Consider the following 21,556-nt stretch of genomic DNA (forward strand, 5'->3'; position numbering starts at 1 on the left):
GCCGAGGTGTCTGTGCACCAGGGCCCGAGTGAGGCAGGGAGAGGCCAGGGGAAAGGCAGGGGGAGCACCGGGCCTGGTGCCCCTGAAGCTGCCCCTAGGCCAGGATTCAGCCCAGCACCTGAGGCAGGGAGATGCAGTGGGGCAAGGAGGGTTCCAGAAACTCACAGCCAGGGCAAAGACACCCGTTGTGTCCCCATCCGAGGTGCATGTGCTGTGCTCTGGCCAGTTCCCCATCACATCAAGGAGTCTCAGCTGCACCAACTCTGCAGTCCTGCTCGAGGACATGATTGTCTTCCACATGGTCATTGCAGCTCTGTGAGGTGAGAGCTCTGTCTCAGGGTGGTCTCAGACACAGCACCATGGCCTGGGCAGCAGCAGGGACCTGAGCTGGCTGCCAGCTCTGCCTCTGCCCACTGCCCCTCACCAGGCAGCCCAGCCCTGTGGGGACAGGCCCCTGAGGGGCAGGGAGGGAGCATGGCAGCAGGCTCAGGGGCTGACATGCCAGGGCTGGGAAAGGGAGCAGCCAGAGGGCCCTGGGACTCTCTGTTGGTCAGACACCTGGAACAGGCTGTACAGGGTGATGGATTGGTGAGCCCTGAGCCCTCTGGGCAGGTGGGCCCCATACCTGTCACACGATGGGGCCACACGCAGGAGAGTCATCACCACGTCAGTGGGCTGTGCCTCGGTGAGATCCAGCAGGGTCCTGTCCAGCCTGTGCTCAGCAGACTCATTGGCCAGGAGCCACTGGTGGATGCACCTCACCATGGCAGGCACCTGAAGAAGGTACAGGGACACTTGGAAAGCTGCCAGAGGCAGCAATGTCCCGAGCTTCCCCAGGGAAGTGCTTCCCTTCCCACTGCAATGGCCTCAAAGGCTTACAGGGAGCAGCAGGTCCCAGTGGCTTGGGAGGCCAAGCAATTGCTGGGAGGATCAATCCCTGGCCACAGGCTGCTTACTTGCTTTGGACTGGGCAAACCTTCTTCTCCAAGCATATCCAGCAGGGCAGCACTGGTCGTGCTGGTGTAGACATCACCGTTCTCCATGGACCCAGTGCCCATGGTGCTGGTCTCTTCCTGCCAAATGCATTTGATGATTTTGCAAGTCCGGTAGGAGAGGAAAGGACAGGGAAGAGAGGGAGTTCCATGGAGTGCTCCAAGCCCTCTGCTGGGCTCAGCAGTGACAGCAGGCCCAGCCCAGGTGGGGATGGCTGCAGTACCTGCGCTGTTCTGCGGAAGCGGCCACCGGTGGGTTCCTGCTCTTGTGTCCGGTCCATGGCTGCACCTGGCAAAGAGAGAGCGCAGCCAGAGCTGAGGGACTGTGGGAGAGGCTGGAGAGCACAGCCCAGCCCTGCGCTCCCCTGGGCCTCACCAGCCCTGAGGCCCAGATCTCCCGCTCACCCTCCTGTGCTGCCTGGAACGGCACCACCTCTTCAGTCTCCTGTGCTGAGGTAGCTCCAGGAGTTTCTTCCTCCTCATTCACCCAGGCCAGTTTGGGCACTCCTGGGGGTCTCTGCTCCATGTCAGTGACTGGATTGATGGATACTTGCAGAGAGATGCCTCAGAAAAGCTCTGAGTCAGCAAGTCCTGCAGTCGAGCCTGGAAGGCACCTGCAAGACTAAACTCCTTGGAAGACTCAGGACAGCAGGTGCTGCAATCTGGTCTCAAGGGCTGCTGCCACAAGGACGGGAGACTCCTCGTCAAGGACTGTGGTCAGTAAATCCCTCAGTCTTGCCACGAGGTCACCTGCTGGAATAAAACCACGGAAAATCTCCGGGTCAGACACAAACGAGTGCGCTGTGCAGGGGCTCCTCACAGCACCGCTCTGGCGCGTCCTGTCCCGTCGCGTGCTCCGAGCACTGTGGTGTGGCTGTGTCACCGCCAGCTCCTAAGTCACCACATGTCACAAAGGGTCCTGTGACACCCTGTCCTGTTCCATACCATGGTGACCATGCTGCACCGTGTCACAAAGGGCTCTTGCACACACTGCCACCTGCCCTGGGGACAGCCTCAGCCCACCCAAAGTGGCCCAGGCTGGAAGGAATCCCTTCCCCAGGAATGTTTGGAATGGCTCTAATCATCAGCAAATGCTGCCCTGCTCTGCTGGCTCAGGGCATTTAGGAATCCTCAATTCAGGAAAGCTGTTCTTCCCAATTGCTCAGCCCAAGTATTTCCAAAAGGTTCCAAACTTGGCAACTTCATTGACATGGCCTGAGAATGAAATTTGAGATTTGCAAGTTTGCTTCCCATCTCAAAGCAGCAACTCATTTGCCTTCAAGTCATTCCTTGAGAGTCACTTTACCAAACAACACTACACAGAGGCAAAAAAAAAAAAAAAAAAAAAGTCATTCTTTGGTTTTCAAATGGTTTTCAATGAAGAGATAGCAAGACCCTAATTCTGGGGAGGAATAAAAGCTCACAAGGAATGAAAGTCAATCAGTGTTGCAAAATTAGCCCAAACAAATGCGCAGATTGTACAATTGTCAGTCCTCTTCCTGGTGCAGATACCTAAGTGGCTCATAAAGTACAGCTGTCCCCTCTTCTTCCCTGTGGGAAAATCAGGACCATTAACAGGAAAAATCAGCTATTCCTTCTGCCCTCCATAACCAAAGCTGTGCCAAAGCACAGATGTTGCCTTCAAGCTGATTCTGGTTCCAGCCTAGACCTCTCACCTTCCAGACAACTCCTTCCCCAAGACCCCCACCAACACCAACCGCCTCTAAACAGCCTCACAGAAGCCCTCAACATCTGGCCAGGACCCCCAGCTGTCCCCATCCCTCTGCAGAGCTTTCCCAGCCTCCAGCAGACCCCCTGGTTCCCTGCAGGGGCCGTGGCATGGCACTCAGGAGGATCTGCTCCAAGGCCTTCCCCGATAGCCAGCTCAGGCTGCCAGGCCTATGGTTCCTGGATCATCCTTCCCACCGACCCTTCCTGTGCACGGCTGTTCCATTCGCACATTGGCGCTCAGCTCGGACTTCTGCACTTGAGCAGGACTGCTGGGAAAGGACAGAGAGCAGTCTGGCAAGCTCTTTCTCCAGCTCCCTCTACTCTTGGGGGAGGTAGAACATTCCACAGGAATGCAACTGGTGCCACAAGGAGTGGGCGGCATCAGGCAGCTCTGAGGGGAATCCTCAGGACTGCTGTATCCTGAGGGAACACCATTGGCTTTGACCTGTAGGCACCTGCAAAAGCTTAAAATCAGCTGCCTCAGGTTCCAGGACATCTCTTGGCTAGCATCCTGATGTGCATGCAGGACTGCTGCGAGGCACCACTGGGACCCAGCAGGACAGGAGTGGCTGTCTTGTGTCCACCTAGCACCCCCTGACAGAGCCAGGGTCATCCCAAAACCAGACAAACGATCTGGTGTCAGCAGAGAGGAGCAAGGAGCACTGGGCTGGCTCCTCTCAGGGTATCTCAGCTGGCCTTGCTCCACAACATGCCCCCGTTTGAAGGCCTGCTAATGCCCAGCTGCCAGAAATGCCTGCCTTGTTCTCTCCAGGGTGCACAGGAAGAGCCAATGAGCAGGATGCCTCAGGAGGCAAACCTTCCAAGCCTTTGCTGAGGCCAGGGACATGCCAAGGTCAGCCAAGCCTCAGCACATTGCCCAGACCCCACAGCCCAGCTCTGTGCTGCCCTGGCCCACAGCAGCTTCCACCAAGTGATAGGGAATTGCATATTTCCAAGTGTTGAAACACAGCAGGCAGGTAAGATTCAAAGAAAGCGCTGCAGAACCATGCTCATCTGCAAGCTCAGAAGAACCAGCATCCCATTAAGACCTCCAGATGCCATGGAAGATGAGGCTGCCTTGAGACCAGAAGAGACCAGCTGGAGCTCCAGGCACACAGCCCAGCTCTGCACTGGTCCTGGCCCACAGCAGCTTCCACCGAGCGAGAGGCAATTGCATATTGCCAAGAGTTGAAACACAGCAGGCAGGCAAGATGTGAAAAGTGTGTGCATAAAAGCCTTTGAATTCACTGCTCTCCAAGAGAGCTTTGGGGCTCGCAGCTGGACAGAGATGCTCCTGCTCCCACCTCTGTCCAAAGTGGGGTAACACACCCTGCTGCAGGTGCTTGGCTTGGTCTCTGCAGGTCCAGGCAGATGCCAAACCTGCTCTTCACAGCCTTCTCCCTTCCCCTGCCCCTCTGACAAGGGCAGTGGGTCTCAAGGACTGAAAGGACTACACACAGCCAAAGGGGGACACTTGCACCTACCTCACTGCGAGCTCTTTGGGAAGCACTTTCCTTAAGAAGCAAGCCCCTTTTCTCCAAAGGTGTTTCCCCAAATATGTACAATAAATTCACGAATACAAGCCGCACTGAGTATAAGCCGCATCTCTAGGTGCTGGCAAATATTTTGTTTTTTGTCCATAAATAAGCCGCACCCGAGTATAAGCCGCTCTGTCGTTTGCAGCGAGGACCCGCATGCAACAAAGTTGCCAAATAGTAACAGAACGGTGGCAGGGCGGGGTTTACTGGCTCGACTCGGGCTGTGCAGGCTCGGCCCGCTCGGGGCTGCCGACGGGGCCAGGGGGCCCAGCCCGGCGCTGCCGCTCGGCGGGGCCACTGGGGGCCAGCCGCCGCTGCCACTGGGCTCGGTCACCACGGCCCGGTGCTGCCCTGTGGTGGCAGGCAGGGACGGAGCCCCCCTCGCTCCCGCGACGGCGGGCGGGGACGGAGCCCCCCGCCACCTCCCCGAGCCACGGCAGTGGCGGCCCGGGTCCCCCGCCACCTCCCAGAGCTGCAGTAGTGGCGGCCCGGGTCCCCCGCCACCTCCCAGAACCGCGGTAGTGGCGGCCCGGGTCCCCTCCCCTCCTCCCTGAGCCGCGGCAGTGGCGGTCCAGGTCCCCCCCCGTCTCTTCCCCGGGCTGCGGAAGAGGAGGGAAGGAAAGAGCTCTCCCTCCTCTCTCCCCGACCCCTGTGCTGCCTGCAGGGTGCCAGGCTCCACCCGCGGTGCAACAGAGTAACAATTTTAACAATCGCAAAATGCCGACTTTGCAGCTGCTCGGCTCGGCACTCTGGCTGGCACTTCTGAGGTTGTAAATGTCAGAAAATTATTCACATATTAGCCGCTCCTGAGTATTAGCCGCATTTCCGGTTTAGGAGCAAAATCTTAGTCAAATTGGTGCGGTTTGTATTCGTGAAATTACTGTAGCTTTCCTTAGGAACAACAGCACACTCTGAAGAAATTATGGCAAGGATGAATTGTTTCTTTTCCTTCCACAGAATCACTGGGTTTGAAGAGACCTTCAAGATCATCAAGTGCAATCTATGCCCTAACACCTCAACTAAACGATGGCACTGAGTGCCACATTCACTTTTTTTTATGTGCATCCAGGGATGGTGACTGCACCACCTCCCTGTGCAGACAATTCCAGTATTTGGTCACTTTTTCCTAATATCCAACCTATATTTCCATTGGCTCAGTGGAAGACTGTTTCCTGTTGTTGTGTCAGTGCTGCTTTGGCAAAGAGACCAAACCCCCCACGACTTACAGCCACCTTTCACGGAGTTGTAGAGAGTGATAAGGTCACCCTTGAGTCTCCTTTTCTTCAGGCTGAACAACCCCAGCTCCCTCAGTCATTCCTCACAGGGTTTGTGTTCCAAGCCCCTCACCAGCCTTGTTGCTCTCCTCTGCACACGCTCAAGTGTCTCAAGGTCCTTCCTAAACTGAGGGACTGAGAACTGGACACAGAACAGAACTGACCCCAGCACAGACCCCTGAGGGACACCACTGGTGACTGGCCTGGCCATCCAGGCAGTTCTTAACCCAGCAAGGAATGCTCCTGTCCAAGCCATAGGTTGCAGCTTTTCCAGGGAATGCTGTGGGAGACAGTGTCAAAGGCCTTGCTGGAGTCCAAATAGACAACATCCACAGCCTTTCCTGCATCCACCAGATGGACCACCTGTCATAAAAGGAGATCAGGTTGATCAAACATGACCTACCCTTCCTAAACCCATGTTGGCTGGGTCTGATACCCTGGCCATCTGTAAGCACTGCATGATGGCACTCAGTATAAACTGTTCCATTCCCTTACCTGGTACTGAGGTAATTCCTAAAATTCATACAAAACATTGTGTTAGCCAGTTCAGATTAGGTAATCAAGATGTTAGAGCTTCCCACAAATGTTTACTCCAAGATGCAATGTCTTTGGTCACTTCAGGGAGTACTTCTGCATGTTACCAAATGCTATGGATATCCCCTGCTATTTGCCGTGACTCACCTAAGTGCAACAAATGGTGTAAATTAGAATACAAACTCCTCCCATTCAGCTGTTACCATATCTAACACCATGCGGTTTTGAAAGACTACTTTTACTGAGTTTATTTCACTTTGTAGTCTTCTTCAGGCATCTGCTCTTGAAGTAGCAATCAGCTCTATTATGGTTGAGAATCTTGAAATTGCCTTTTGCAGTTGTGCAATTCCTCAGTTTGAGAGCAATGCCCTAACAAATCTGTGTAGCCTGGTGCTGTATCACACCAGTGCGTTTTTGGGTATTGTCTTAGTCAGTCTGTTCTTCCATAGTCCTTGAATACCACCTGTTATTTCATTGGTTTGATTTGTACAGTAATTTCACGATTATAAGCCACACTGAGTATAAGCCGCACTTCCGGGTGCCAGCAATTTTTCATTCTTTGTCCATATATAAGCCGCACCTGATTATAAGCCGCATGTTACAATACAGAGTGTGATAAAGGGTATCTATTCTATCACTATCTGTTGAGGGTGGGGGCAGTGATCCTTATCTCAATGGCAGATATTCTGCTAATGGGCCATCCATTGAAACCAGGCAGGGCATTGTTCTTTATCTTTTCACAACCCACCCTTCCTCCAGCGAGTCATTTTCTGCTAATGGCCATTGAGTCCCACTGTGTGACTGATAAAATTACTGCATCCCATGGGAAGTTGTTCCAGCCAGGGGGAAGAGCCCAACATTTCTTACCAAGATAAAAACAGAGGTTTTGGGACACTAAGGGAGCCCCTTTCTCCACTGGACTCCAGAGGAAAACCAGATTTCTCCACATCACCACTGGACCTCTGGAGGGAAACTGCACCTTCTGCAGGAGTACTGCTTCAACTGAATCACATCTGTCACTGCAGGAGGATGCAGCCACCATGGAATGGGACTGCTACCAACACTCTGCCTGTCGGGGTGTCAGGTTGTACTCTGACTTTGTCAGGGTTTGGAGTTTGTTTCTTTGTAGTACAGTATTTCTATTCTGATTTCCCTAGAAAAAAACTGTTATTCCTAATTTCCATATTTTTGCCTGAAAGCCCCTTGATTTCAGAATTATAATAATTTGGAGGGAGGGGATTTACATTCTCCATTTTAAAGAGAAGTTCCTGCCTTTCTTAGCAGACACTTGTCCTCCAAACGAAAACAGCAACTTTTCGTTCTTTGTCCATATATAAGCCGCACCTGATTATAAGCCGCACTTTGGGTTCGGACCTAAATTTTAGTCAAAATGGTGCGGCTTATAATCGTGAAATTACTGTGCAAAGATCTGAGAAGGATGCATGACTTTCCAGCTTTGTCCTCGCAGCCACAGGAACTAGATACGCTGGGGACTTTGTGTGCTTAATACCAGCAATTGGTACCGCTCACTCCTTGGCTTCTGTAAACAAGCTTGGCTGCTGGCTTGCAAAGGAAGTTAATGCCACTAGTGCTGCTCTTCAGCAATGTCAATTGACAATAAATCGGTGCAAAAAAGCAGCACTGCCAGCAGGGCGGCCGTTCATTCTTGCTGTTGGCTCAAGGTCATGGGTGCGTTTTTTGGGATATTTTGGGGAATTTTTATGGATTTTTTTGGAAATTTTATTCTTCATTTTGGGGAATATTTGGGGAATTTTTTGGGAATTTTGGTGGAATATTTAGGGATTTTTTGGTATTTTTTTCTGGGAATTTTTTTGGTATTTTTTAGGATTTCTTGGGAATTTTTTGGGGAATCTTTCAGCAAAGAGTTTTCAGATTTTTTTGTGATTTTGGGGGGAATATTTTAGCAAATTTCTTTGGATTTTTTTGGGGGGGCAGATTTTTGGGGGAGTTTTTTAGAGAACTTTTAAGAGAAATTTTTTACAATTTTTGTGAATTTTTGTGGAATTTTTTTGGCAACTTTTAGCGATTTTTTTGCAATTTTTGGGGGGATTTTTTTGCAATTTTTTTGGTAATTTTTTTAGAAACCCCAAAAATACCCCAAAATGTCCCAAATTCCCTAAATTTCAGCCCAACCCTGACAAATCCCGTCCTGCTGAGCAGCTGCAGCCTGAGCGCCCCCGGTTGCGCCTCCAGGGACTCGGGGGGTCCCCAAATCCCCCAAAATGACCCAAACTGGAGGGAAATCCTCGGGTGGTTTCGGGGATTTTATGGGGAGAACTTTTTGGGATTTTTTGGGAATTCTTCTGGGAATTCTTTTCTTTATTTTGGAGAATATTTTGGGAATTATTTTGCATATTTTTGGGATTTTTTTGGCATTTTTCTGGATTTTTTGGGGATTTTTTTTAAATTTTTGGGAATATTTTGGGATTTTTTTTTAATTTTGGGGGAATTTTTAGCAATTTTTTTTGAGGAATTTTTGGGGGGGATTTTTTTAATTTTTGGGGGGGGGATTTTTGGGGGACTTATAAGCAAAAATTTTTTGGCATTTTTTGTATTTTTGAGGGATTTTTTTGAGAACTTTTTTGGACATTTGGCCAATTTGGGGGGAATTTTTTTTCTATTTTTGGGGAATTTTTTTGTAATTCTTAAAATTTTTTGGGACTATATTAGGATGTTTTTGGGACCCCAAAACCTCTCAAACTGACCCAATTTCAGCCCAATCCTGACGAATCCCGTCCTGCTGAGCAGCTGCAGCCTGAGCACACCCGGCTGCGCTTCCAGGGACTCGGGGGGGTCCCCAAATCCCCCAAAATGACCCAAAATGACCCAAACTGGAGGGAAATCCTCGGGAGGATTTGGGGATTTTATGGGGAGAACTTTTTGGGATTTTTTGGGAATTTTTGAGAATTTTTGGGGGATTTTTCTGGGAATTTTTTTATTCATTTTGGAGAATATTTTTTGCATTTTTTTGGATATTTTTGGGATTTTTTTGGCATTTTTCTGCATTTTTTGGGGAGTTTTTTTTAATTTTCAGGAATATTTGGGGATTTTTTTTATTTTTGTGGGGAATTTTTAGCAATTTTTTTTTTTTAGAATTTTTTGGGAATTCTTGGGGGATTTTTTTGGGATTTGTTTTGTCAATTTTTTTTTAATTTTCTGAGGAATTTTTTGAAAATTTTAGGAATTTTGGAGGAATTTTGGAGGAATTTTTGGGGAGGATTTTTTAATTTTTTTGGGGGGATTTTTTAGCAAAAATTTTTTGGTATTTTTTGCATTTTTGAGGGATTTTTTTTGAGAACTTTTTGGGACATTTGGTCAATTTGGGGGGAATTTTTTTGCGATTTTTTGCCATTTTTTTGCGATTTTTTTGCGATTTTTGGGGAATTTTTTTGCAATTCTTAAAATTTTCTGGGACTATATTGGGATATTTTTGGGACCCCAAAACCTCTCAAACTGACCCAATTTCAGCCCAATCCTGATGAATCCTGTCCTGCTGAGCAGCTGCAGCCTGAGCACCCCCGGATGCGCCTCCAAGGACTTGGGGGGGGTCCCCACATCCCCCAAAATGACCCCAAATGGCCCAAAAGTACCCAAACTGGAGGGAAAGCCTCAAGAGGATTTGGGGATTTTATGGGGATTTTTGGGGAAATTTTTTTTGGATTTTTTCTGGATATTTTTGGGATTTTTTCCGGAATTTTTGGGGAATTTTTCTGAATTTTTTTGCATTTTTTGGGGAATTTTTTTCTTAATTTTGGGGACTATTTTGGGAATTTTTTGGGTATTTTTGGCACATATTTTAGGGATTTTTTGGGGTTTTTTCTGGGATATTTTGGGGGATTTTTTAGGATTTCTTGGGAATTTTTGGGAGATTTTGGGGGAATCTTTTAGTGAAGAGTTTTCGGAATTTTTTGTGATTTTGGGGGGATTTTTTTCAGTGAATTTTATTGGAATGTTTTTTAAATTTTTTTGGAAATTTTGGGGGATTTTTTTAGAGAACTTTTACGAGAAATATTTTACAATTTTTGTGATTTCTGGAGAAATTTTTTGGGCAACTTTTAGGGATTTTTTTTGGATTTCAGCAAATTTTTTGCGACTTTTTGGGGGATTTTTTTTGCGATCTTTTTCAAAACCCCAAAATGACCCCAAACCCCCCAAAATGTCCCAAATTACCCAAATTTAAGGCCAATCCTGACCAATCCCGTCCTGCTGAGCAGTTGCAGCCTGAGTGCCCCCGGCTGCGCCTCCAGGGACTCGGGGGGTTCCCCCAGGGCGATCACGGCGACCTCGCCCCCCCCGGGCTGGGACAGCAAATGCTCCAGGCTGGAGGGTTCTGAGGACACCAAACCTGCGCAGAAAATGGAACTGAAAGGGTTAAAAATTGCTGGGATCATGGGAAAAAAATTCAGAATTTATGGGGAAAAATATCTGGAATTATAGGAAAATAAATGGGAATTTATGGGGAAAAAAAATCAGATTTTTTGGGAAAATAAATGGGAATTTATGGGGGGGAATATCTGGAATTATGGGGAAAAAAATCTGAATTTATGGGGGAAAAAATCAGAATTTATCGTGTGAAAAATCAGAATTTATGGGGAAAAAATTCAGAATTTATGGGGAAAAATATCTGGAATTATGGGGGAAAATATCTGGAATTATGGGGAAAAAATTTTTTAAAAAAGGGAATTTATGGGGGAAAAATTCAGAATTATGTTCGAGGCTGGAGGGTTCTGAGGACACTAAAACTGGGCACGAAACGGAATTGAAAGGGTTAAAAATTGCTGGGATGATGGGGAAAAAATTCAAAATTTATGGGGAAAAATATCTGGAATTATGGGAAAATAAATGGGAATTTATGGGGAAAAAATCAGAATATATGGGGAAAAAGTTCAGGATTTATGGGGAAAAAATCAGAATTTATGGAGAAAAAGTCTGAATCTTTCGGGGAAAAAATCAGAATTTATGGGAAAAAAACTCAGAATGTATGGGGGAAAAAATCAAATAAAAAAGGGAATTTATGGGGGAAAAATCAGAATTTATCGAGAAATAAAAGGGGAATTTATGGGGGAAATAAAAGGAATTTAATGGGGGAAAAAAGAAAAAAAATTAGAATTTATGGGGGAAAATTCGGAATTTAAGGGGGGAAAAATCAGAATTTATGGAGAAAAATTCAGAATTTTGGGGGGATTTTTTTGCAATTTTTGGAGGAATTATGAGGGATTTTTTGGGATTTTTTTATTTTTAGGGATTTTTAAACGAATTTTTGGGAACTTTGGGGGATTTGGGGGGGATTTAAAAAGGATTTTTTTTGAGGGGAGATTTTTAAAGGAATTTTTGGGATTTTTTCGGGGAGTTTTTTGGGGATTTTTTTGGGATTTATGTTTTTAATTTTTTCGCACATTTTGAGGGATTTTTTTGGTTTTTTTTCTTTCCCCTTTTTTTTTTTGTTTTCTTTTTTTTCCTTTCTTTTTCTTTTTATTTTTCGATTTTTTTCTCTTTTTCTTTTTCTTTTTTTTTCTTTTTGTTTTCCTTTTCCTTTCTTTTTTCCTTTTTCTTTTCCTTTTTACTTTTTCTTTTCCTTCACTTTTTCTTTTTTCCTTTTCTTTCTTTTCTCTTTCTTTTTTCTTTTTTTTTTTCTCTTTTCTTTGCTTTTTTCCTTTTCTTTTTTTATTCTCTTTTCTCTTTTCTTTCTTTTTTCTTTTCTTTCCTTTACTCTTTCCTTTCTTTTATTTTGGATTTTTTTTCTTTTTTTTCTTCTTTTTTTCTTTTTTTTTCTTCCCCCTCCCACCCCTATAAATAATTTTTCCCCTCTCACCTCCTGCCATGGCTCACTCCCGGCAGAGCGGGAGGTGGAACCAGCAGGGCAGGGGCAGGAGGGGAATTTTGGGGCTTTTTGGGGATTTTTTTTTTTTATTTTTACAGGAATTTTTAAGGGCTTTTTTGCGATTTTTTTGGGATTTTTGGGATATTTTGGGGGGATTTTTGGGAGGATTTTTTTGATTTTTAAATGAATTTTTAAGGATTTTTTGGGGAGATTTTTTTTGGGATTTATTTTGTAATTTTTTCTTTTTTTTTCCTTTTTCTTTTCCTTATCTTTTTCTTTTCTTTCCTTTTCTTTTTCCTTTTTTCTTTTTCTCTTTTTAGTTTTCTTTTTTTTTCCTTTTCTTTCCTTTTCCCATTTTTTTTCTTTTCTTTTTTTCTTTTTTTTTTCTTTGCTTCGCCTATAAATATATTTATTTTCCCCCACTGACTCCTCCTGCCATGGCGTAGTCCTGGCAGAGCAGGAGGCGGAACCAGCAGGGCAGGGGCAGGAGGGGAATTTTGGGGTTATTTTGGGATTAAAAGGAATTTTTAGGGGGATTTTTGGGGGGATTCTAAAAGGAATTTTTAGGGATATTTCTGCGATGTTTTGGAGATTTTTTTTTTGGTAGGGGAGGATTTTTTTGATTTTTAAAGGAATTTTCAGGGATTTTTTGGGGAGTTTTTTGGGATTTATTTTAAAATTTTTTTTCTTTTCTTTTTTTCTTTTCTCTTTTTTCTTTTTTCCTTTTTCTTTTTGTTTTTTTCTTTTCTTTTTTTTCTTTTTTCCTTTCCTTTTTCTTTTTTTCTTTTCTTTTTCCTTTACCTTTTCCTTTTCTTTTTCTTCTTTTTCTCTTTCTATTTCTTTTTCTATTTTATCTTTCTTTTCCTTTTCCTGTTCTCTTTTTCTTTTTTTTGCCTTTTCTTTCCTTTTCTCTTTCCTTTCTTTTTTGTTTTTTCTCTTTTTTTTCTTTTTTCTTTTTCTTTTCTTTTCTTTTTCTTTTCTTTTCCTTTTCGTTTTTCTTTTCTTTCCTTTTCTCTTTCCTCTCTTTTTAAATTTTTTTCTTTTTTAAATTTATTTTCTCTTTTTTCTTTTTTTCTTTCCCCCCACTATAAATATATTTATTTTTCCCCTCTCACCTCCTGCCATGTCTCACTCCCGGCAGAGCGGGAGGCGGAACCAGCAGGGCAGGGTGAGCAGGTGCGGCCGCAGCCCCGGGAACAGAGCCCCGAACCCGGTGGCCTCGGTGCAGAAATTCCCGAACGCCCCCGCGGCCAGGACCCCGTGCGGGTGGAAGCCGAAAATGGAATTTCTGCGGGGGCCCAGCGGCGTCATGCGGATCAGCTGCGAACGGAACATTCGGGAAGATTTTAGGAATTTATTTTCGATTTTTTCTCTTTTTTTTCCCGTTTCTTTTCCCTATTTTTTCCCATATTTTTAGATTTTTTTTCCTATTTTTTTTCGATTTTTTTTCCCAATTTTTTTTCGATTTTATCCCCCATTTTTTCCCCGATTTTTTCCTCTTTTTTTTCTATTGTTTTTTAATTTTTTTTTATTCTTTCCCCAATTTTATTTTTTTTCCCCATTTTTTCCAATTTTTTTCCAATTTTTTTCCTTTTTTCTATTTTTTTTCTCTTTTTTTCTATTGTTTTTCGATTTTTTCTATTTTTTTTCTATTTTTTATCTTTTTTCAAATTTTTTTAGATTTTTAAAAATATATTTTAGATTTTTTCCCCAATTTTTTAGATTTCTTTCCCTAATTTTTTAAGATTTTTCTCAAATCTTTTTTCGATTTTTTTTCTCCAACACCCCCAAAACTGCACTCAGGGACTCCAAAAATTCCCCAAACCCCCCCAGGACCCCCCAAACCCTTCCCAAACCTCACTCAGAGACCCCCAAACTCAACCAGGACCCCCCAAACCCCCACAAAATCCCTCCAGGACTGCCCAAACTCCCCCCAAATCTCCACTCTACGACCCCAAAGTTCCCCCAGATCCGCACAGGACCCCCCAAAACTGCACTCAAGGACCCCCAAACCCCCCCCAAACTCCATCAGAGACCCCCCACACCCCTCAGAACCCCCCAAAACCCTCCCAAAGAACCACCAGAGACTCCCAAATCCCCTCCTCAACCCCCCAAAAACCCCTCAAACCCCCCCCAGCTTCCCCCAAAAACTCCACCCAAAGACCCTCAAACCCCCCAAACCCCACTCAGAGACCCCCAAACTCACCAGGACCTCCCAAAACACCCATAGAACTCCACTTAGAGACCCCAACACCCCCCCCCAAAAACCCCAAACCCCCCAAACCTCTCCGGACCCCCCAAAAACTCCCCAAACCCCCTCAGACACCCCCAACCCCCCCCCAGGCTCACCGAGACGGGGAAATAATCCCGGAAGTGACGCCAGACGGGCCAGGCCCGCACCCAGGCGCAAGGGCGCCCCCCGCGGCGGGGAGTGTCCCGGTCCGCCAGCAGCCAGAGCCCGTAAAGGAGCGCGGGCAACCAGAGCGGGCCCCGCAGCGCCAGCGCCAACAGAGCCGGCACAGCTGCCCTGGGGGACACGGCACACGGGGAGCTTGGGGGCTGGTTTTAGAATTTTGGGGGATTTTTTTGGGAATTTTGGGGATTTCTGGGGAGATTTTTTTAGATTTTGGGGGGATTTTTTAGATTTTTTGGGGTATTTTTTGGGTTTTTTTGTGCATTTTTTGTGGGATTTTGGGGGGATTTTTTAGAAATATTTTAGGGAATTTTTGCGATTTTTGAGGGATTTTGGGGAAGGGCTTTTTAGATTTTTTGGGGAATTGTTTGGAAATTATTTTGAAATTATTTCGAATATTTTTGGAATGTTGGAGGGATTTTTTGAAATTTTTGAGGGGATATTTTGGGATTTTTTGCGGGATTTTTTTGGGATTTTTTTTTCATTTTTGGGGAATTTGGGGAGATTTTGACGGGATTTTTTTGCGATTTTTTGGGGATTTTTTTAGACATTTTTTGCGATTTTTGGGGGGAATTTTTGCGATTTTTTTGGGGATTTTTCTTGGGGGGGGTTAGAATTTTTTTATTTTTTTTGGAATTTTGTTGAATTTTTTAAAAAAATTTCCAGTATTTTGGGGATTTTTTTGGGGGGGATTTTTTTGGGGGGGATTTTTAGAAATTTTGTTTTATTTTTAAAGGATTTTTTTTGCATTTTTGGGGATTTTTTGGGGATTTTTTTGAAATCTTTAATGATTTTTTTGCAGTTTTGAAATTTTTTAGGAATTTTTTAGGGTTTTTTTTGGAGGATTTTTTTTTTATTTTTAAAGGAGTTTTTTGGGATTTTTTTTTAGGATTTTTGGGGGATTTGGGGGGATTTTTTTGAGAAATTTTTGGGATTTTTGGGGGATTTGGGGGGATTTTTTGGGATTTTTAGGGTTGTTTTTAGAACTTTTGGGGATATTTTTGAGATTTTTGGGGGGGTGTTAGATTTTTTTGTGATTTTTTTAGATTTTTGGGGGGGGGTTAGTGATTTTTGGGGATTTTTTGGTTTTTTTGGGATGGGAAACCTCAACCCTGCCCTAAAAAATTTGGCATAAAAAGGTCGGGGGTGGGGAACAAAGGGGGGGTGGGGAGGGATTTAGGGCAGCCCGGGGGGATTTTGGGGACTCCTCCCCCCCAGTCCCTCCCCCAGAAACCCCCAAATCCTCAAAAAATTCCCCAAAAATCCCCGAAATGCCCCCAAATATCCCCTAAACTCCCCAAAAAATCCCCAAATCCCCCAAAAATTCCCTCAACCCCCCCCAAATCTTCCATCCCAGACCCCAAATCCCCCCCAAATTTTCCATCCCCCCCAAAAATCCCAAAATCCCCCCAAAATTCCCCTAAAACCCCCCAAAAATCCCCAAAATTCCCTGAATTTTCCCAACATTCCCTAAAAACAAAAAAATCCCCCAAACTTCCCCTAAGACTTCCCAAATCCAGACCCCAAACCCCCCCAAATCTTCAGACCCCACCAAACCCCAAAATCCCCTCCAAAAAAAACCAAATTCCCCCCAAACCCCCCCAAAATTCCTCAAAATTCCCCCACAATTCCCCAAAACACCCCAAAATCCCCCCAGATTCAGACCCCAGAATACAAAAATCCCCAAATGCCCCCAAAATTCCCCTAAAACCTCCCAAAATTCCCCTAAAACCCCAAAAAAATCCCCCGAAAAATCCCCTGAAACCACCAAAATCCCCCAAAATTCCCCTAAATCCCCCCAAAATTCACCTAAACCCCCAAAAAAATCCCAAAAATTCCCCCAAACCCCCCCCAAAATTTGAATTTTCAGACGGAGAGGAGCGCTCAGCACTGCCTTAAAAAACTTTGGGGGGCACAAAGGGGGGTGGGGGATTTTGGGGGAGCCCGGGGGGGTTTTGGGGACCCCTCCCCACATTTTTGGGGGGCTCAGCGAGCAGCAGGAAGGAGCAGACCCACTGCAGCACGGCCAGGGTCTGCAGGCGGCGCCGCAGGGGAACGCGCAGGGGGCGAAGCGAGGCAGCGGCATTTTGGGGAGGGGGCTTGGGGGGGGGGGGGTTGGGGGGGATTTGAGGGGGTTTGGGGGGTTTAGAGAGGATTTGGGGGGAATTTGGGGGGGTCTTGAGGGGGATTTGGGGGGTCCTGCAGGGCTTTAAGTGGAGTTTAGGCGGGATTTGGGGAGGGTTTGGGGGGTTTAGAGGGGATTTGGGGGGAATTGGGGGGATTTAGGGGGGATTTGGGGGGTCCTGAGAGGGTTTGGGGGGGGATTTGCGGGCGGTTTAGGGGGACTTTGAGGGAGATTTGGGGGGTCCTGAGGAGATTTAGGGGGGATTTGGGGAGAATTTGGGGGGGTTTGGGGAGGATTTCGGGGGATTTGGGGGTCCTGAGTGGGTTTGGGGGGGGGGGCTTGGGGAGAATTTGGGGAGTTAAGGAAGGGTTTGGAGGTTACTGGGAGCGAAGGGTGAGACTTACTGGGAGAGCAAGCGGGATACTGGGAGCCACTGGTTTGAACTGGGGCGGCCCCTCCCCCTCCCAGGGGGATTTTGGGGATTGTGCAAAAGGGGGGGAGGGGAGGGGAGGGGGTGAAAGGGGAGGGCGGGACTGGGAGGGACTAGAATGGACTGCGGGGACACTGGGATAGACTGGGAGGGACTGGGATGAACTGGGATGGACTGGGAGGGAACTGGGATGGACTGGGAGGGACTGGGAGGGAACTGGGATGGACTGGGAGGGGACTGGGGAGGATACAGGGACACACTGGGATGAACTAGTCTGAACTGGGAGGTCACTGGGATGAACTGGGATGGACTTGGAGGGACAGGTTTGAACTGGGAGCTCACTGGTTTGAACTGGTTTGAACTGGTTTGAACTGGTTTGAACTGGGAGGAGACTGGGATGGACTGGGAGGGACTGGTTTGAAGTGGGAGGGGACTGGGATGGAACTGGTTTGAACTGGGAGGAATTGGTTTGAACTGGTATGGACTGGTTTGAACTGGGAAGGGACTGGAATGGCAGTGGGATGGACTGGGATGAACTGGGATGGACTGGTTTGAACTGGGAGGGACTGGTTTGAAGTGGGAGGGTCTCAGGGATGTCCCCAGGGAGGTCCTGTCCCCATTTCGGGATCTGGGGACATCCTGGGGGCCACTGGGATGAACTGGTTTGAACTGGGATGAACTGGTTTGAACTGGGATGGAACTGGTTTGAACTGGGATGGACTGGGGGGATACTGGGAGGGACTGGGATGGACTGGGACATCCAAGGGGGTCAGGTGACACTCGGGGATGTCCCCAAGGGGTCCTGTCCCCATTTCAGGGATCTCCAATGTCCCGGGGATGTTCCCAAGGCATTCAGGTGACACTTAGGGATGTCCCCATGGCGCTCAGGTGACACTCAGGTGACACAGGTGACACTCAGCCATGTCCCCATGGCGCTCAGGTGACACTCAGGTGACACAGGTGACACTCGTGTCCCTCACGCTCTCTCCGCAGGGCTCTGCTCCCCTGGGGACACCCCGAGGTGTCACCTGCACCCGAGGCCACCTCCGGGTGTCCCCTGCTGCCACCTCCTGGGTGTCCCCACATCCCCAGAGTGTCCCCGTGTCCCCAGAGGTGTTCCCATGTCCCCAGAGGTGTCCCTGTGTCCCAGAGATGTCCCCATGTCCCTCAAGGCCACCTCCAATGGTGTCCCCATAATGTCCCTGTGTCCCCAGAGTTGTCCCGTGTCCCCAGTGCCACCTCCAATGGTGTCCTCATGTCCCCAGAGGTGTCCCTGTGTCCCAGAGATGTCCCCATGTCCCTCAAGGCCACCTCCAATGGTGTCCCCATAATGTCCCTGTGTCCCCAGAGTTGTCCCGTGTCCCCAGTGCCACCTCCAATGGTGTCCTCATGTCCCCAGAGGTGTCCCCATGTCCCTGTGTCCCATTTCAGAGGTGTCTCCGTGTCCCCAGAGGTGTCCCTGTGTCCCCAGAGCTGTCCCTGTGTCCCTTGAAGCCACCTCCAATGGTGTCCCCGTGTCCCTGTGTCCCATTTCAGAGTTGTCCCTGTGTCCCCGGAGTCCCCACGTCCCCAGAGATGTCCCCATGTCCCCTGAAGCCACCTCCAATGGTGTCCCCATGTCCCCAGAGATGTCCCCATGCCCCTCAGGGCCACCTCCTCCTCTCTCACCTCCTCCTCCTCCTCCTCCTCCTTCTCCTCTCCCTTTTCCCCTCAAACCCACTCCAATCCTTTCTTAAATTTATTTTTCCCCCCAAATCCCCTCTAAAATTCCTTTTTTTAAATTAAAAATTTTTCTGAACTACCTTTTCCCTAAAAAAATCCATTTTTATCACCAAAAATCCCCTTTTGCCCCCCAGCTCCCACCCCAAAATCTCATTTTTAACCCCCAAGATCTCCTTTATTCCCCAAAAAATCCCATTTTTCCCCCGAAAAATCCTTTTTTTTCCCAAAAAACCCCTTTTCTTTCCCCAAAAATGTTTTTTCCCCTCTTTTTACTCTGAAAATCTCTTTTTTACCCCCCAAAAATCCCAATTTTATCCCCCAAAATCCCATTTCCCCCCCAAAAAATCACTTTTTTCCCATAAAATCCCATTTTTTCCCCAAAAAATCTGGGTTTTTTTCTCCAAAAAATCCCCCTTTCCCCCAAAAATCCATTTCCCCCCAAATTTTCCCAAAATCCCATTTTTTTACCCCCATAAAATCCCTTTTTTAACCAAAAAAATATTTTTTCCTCAAAAAAATCCATTTTCCTCCAAAAAATCTCATTTCCCCCCTAAAAAATCCCATTTTTCCCCCCTAAAAAAATCCCATTTTTACCCCAAAAAATCAATTTTTTCCCCAAAAACTCCTTTTCCCCCCAAATTTTCCCAAAATCTCTTTTTTTACCCCCCAAAAATCCCATTTCCCCCCCAAAAAATCGCATTTTTTCCCCAAAAAATCCGTTTTTCCCATTTCCCCAGCAAATTTTCCCAAAATCTCATTCTTTTACCCCCCAAAAATCCCATTTTTCCCCCAAAAACCCGGGTTTTTTTTCCCCAAAAATCCAATTTTTTCCCAAAAAATCCCCTTTTCCCCCCAAAATCCTATTTTCCCCTTAAATTTTCCCAAAATCTCTTTTTTACCCCCAAAACATCCCATTTTTCCCCCCAAAATTCCATTTTTCCCCTAAAAAATCCCATTTTTCCCCATAAAATCTCATTTTCCCCCAAAATCCCATTTTTTTCCCTAAAAAAATCCATTCCCCCCGGATTTAACTCCAAAAATCTCTTTTTTTCCCCCGAAAAAAATCAATTTTCCCAAAAAATCCTCTTTTTTACTCCCCAAAAATTTCTTCCCCCCAAAAATCCCATTTTTTCCCCAAAAATCCAATTTTTCCCATTCCCCGCCAAATATTCCCAAAATCTCATTTTTTACCCCCCAAAATCCCATTTTTCCCCAAAAAATCTCTTTTGCCCCCAAAAAATCCCATTCCCCCCCAAAAATCCTTTTTTTTTCCACAAAAATCCCCTTTTTCCCCAAAAATCCATTTCCCCCCCAGATTTTCCCAAATTCTCGGGTTATTTACCCCCCAAAAATCTCTTTTTACCCCAAAAATCCGTTTTTTCCCAAAAATCCCATTTTACTCCCAAAAATCCCTTTTTTTCCCTTTTCCTCCCAAATTTTCCCAGAATCTCAGTTTTTACCCCCCAAAAATGCCATTTTTTCCCCAAAAACCCATTTTTTCCCCAAAAAATCCCCTTCCCCCCCCCAAATCCCTTTTATTTTTACTCTAAAATTCTTATTTTTTAACCCCAAAATTCACTTTATTAATCCCCAAAAATCCCATTTTTTACCCTGAAAAAATCCCATTTTTCCCCCCTAAAATCCATTTTTCCCCCCTAAAATCCATTTTTCCGCGAAAAAAAATCTCTTTTTCCCCCAAAAAATCCGGGTTTTTTTTGCCAAAAAAATCCCAATTTTTCCCAAAAATCCCTTTTTTCCCATTTTCACACAAATTTTTCAAAAATCTCATTATTTTACCCCAAAAAATGCCATTTTTTCTCCCCCAAAAATTCTATTTTTCCCCCCGAAAAATCCCTTTTTTCCTCAAAAAATCCCCTTTTTTTCCGGAAAAATCCATTTTCCCCCCAAATTTTCCCAAAATCTCGGTTTTTTGCCCCAAAAGGATGCCCTGAAGTTCATACACATGAGCAGGAGATGAAAGCTCATGACCGCGGATGTGGATCTGGCTTTGAAATTAAAAAATGTGGAGGTAAAATTGAACCAAAATGTGGAAAAATTGACCCAAAAATTCATGGGAATGCAAAATGTGGGGAAAATCACTAAAATCCAGGAAAAAGGAAAAAAAATGGGAGAAATTGGGAGAAATTCAACCAAAATTGAGAAAAATATCAAAATTTTAAAAATTTAAAAATTGAAGGGAAATTGACCAAAATTGAGGGAAATTCACCCAAAATGGAGGGGAAAAAAATACAAAAAATGAAGAAATTACCCCAAAAATTCATGGGAAACCAAAATTTTGGGGAAATCACTGAAATCAAGGAAAAGGCAAAAAAAATGGGAAAGATTTGAGGGAAATTCACCCAAAATTGAGGCAAAAAACCACAAAAAATGGAGAAATTAACCCCAAAATTCAGAAGAATGCAAAATTTGGTGAAAATCATTAAAATCCTGGAAAAGGGTAAAAATTGGATGAAAATTGAGGGAAATTCACCCAAAATTGGGAAAAACTTCAAAATTTTAAGGGAAAAAATAATAATTGAAGGAAAATTGCGGGAATTTCACTCAAAATGGAAAAAAAAATTAAGAAAATTTGGGAAATTTAGGAAAATTGGAAAAAAAACCAAAATGCAAAGAAAATTGCCCAAAACTGGGGGAAATTCACCCAAAATTGGGAAAAAATCCAAAAAATTAAGGGATAAAAATTTCAAAAATTGAAGGAAAATTGGTCAAGTTTTTGAAAATTCACCCAAAATTTTGGGGAAAAAACTCAAAGAAAATTCCCCAAAATTGGAGGAAATTCACCCAAAATGGAGAAAAATTTCAAAAATTTAAGGGAAAAAAATTAAAATTGAAGAAAATTGCCCAAAATTGGAAGAAATTCACCCAAAATGGAGGGAAAAAACCACAAAAAATGGAGAAATTACTCCAAAAATTCACAGGAATCCAAAATTTGGG

General features: G+C 45.5%; 1 protein-coding gene and 1 pseudogene across 1 annotated transcript in view; one reads left to right on the plus strand and one right to left on the minus strand.

Annotated features, from left to right (window-relative positions):
- Positions 1–2,877: 2,877 nt before the first annotated feature.
- On the minus strand, positions 2,878–14,476 carry LOC117011589 (annotated as a pseudogene).
- Positions 14,477–20,585: 6,109 nt separating this feature from the next.
- The window catches only part of LOC117011590, a 16,039-nt gene continuing 15,068 nt past the window's right edge, over positions 20,586–21,556 (plus strand). The window contains exon 1 of the mRNA XM_042780212.1: positions 20,586–20,630. Within this exon, the coding sequence (XP_042636146.1) occupies positions 20,586–20,630 (45 nt within the window). The remainder of the gene's footprint in view (positions 20,631–21,556) is intronic.

Source organism: Catharus ustulatus, unplaced genomic scaffold (genome assembly GCF_009819885.2).
Source record: "Catharus ustulatus isolate bCatUst1 unplaced genomic scaffold, bCatUst1.pri.v2 scaffold_97_arrow_ctg1, whole genome shotgun sequence".
Classification (NCBI taxonomy): Eukaryota; Metazoa; Chordata; class Aves; order Passeriformes; family Turdidae; genus Catharus; species Catharus ustulatus.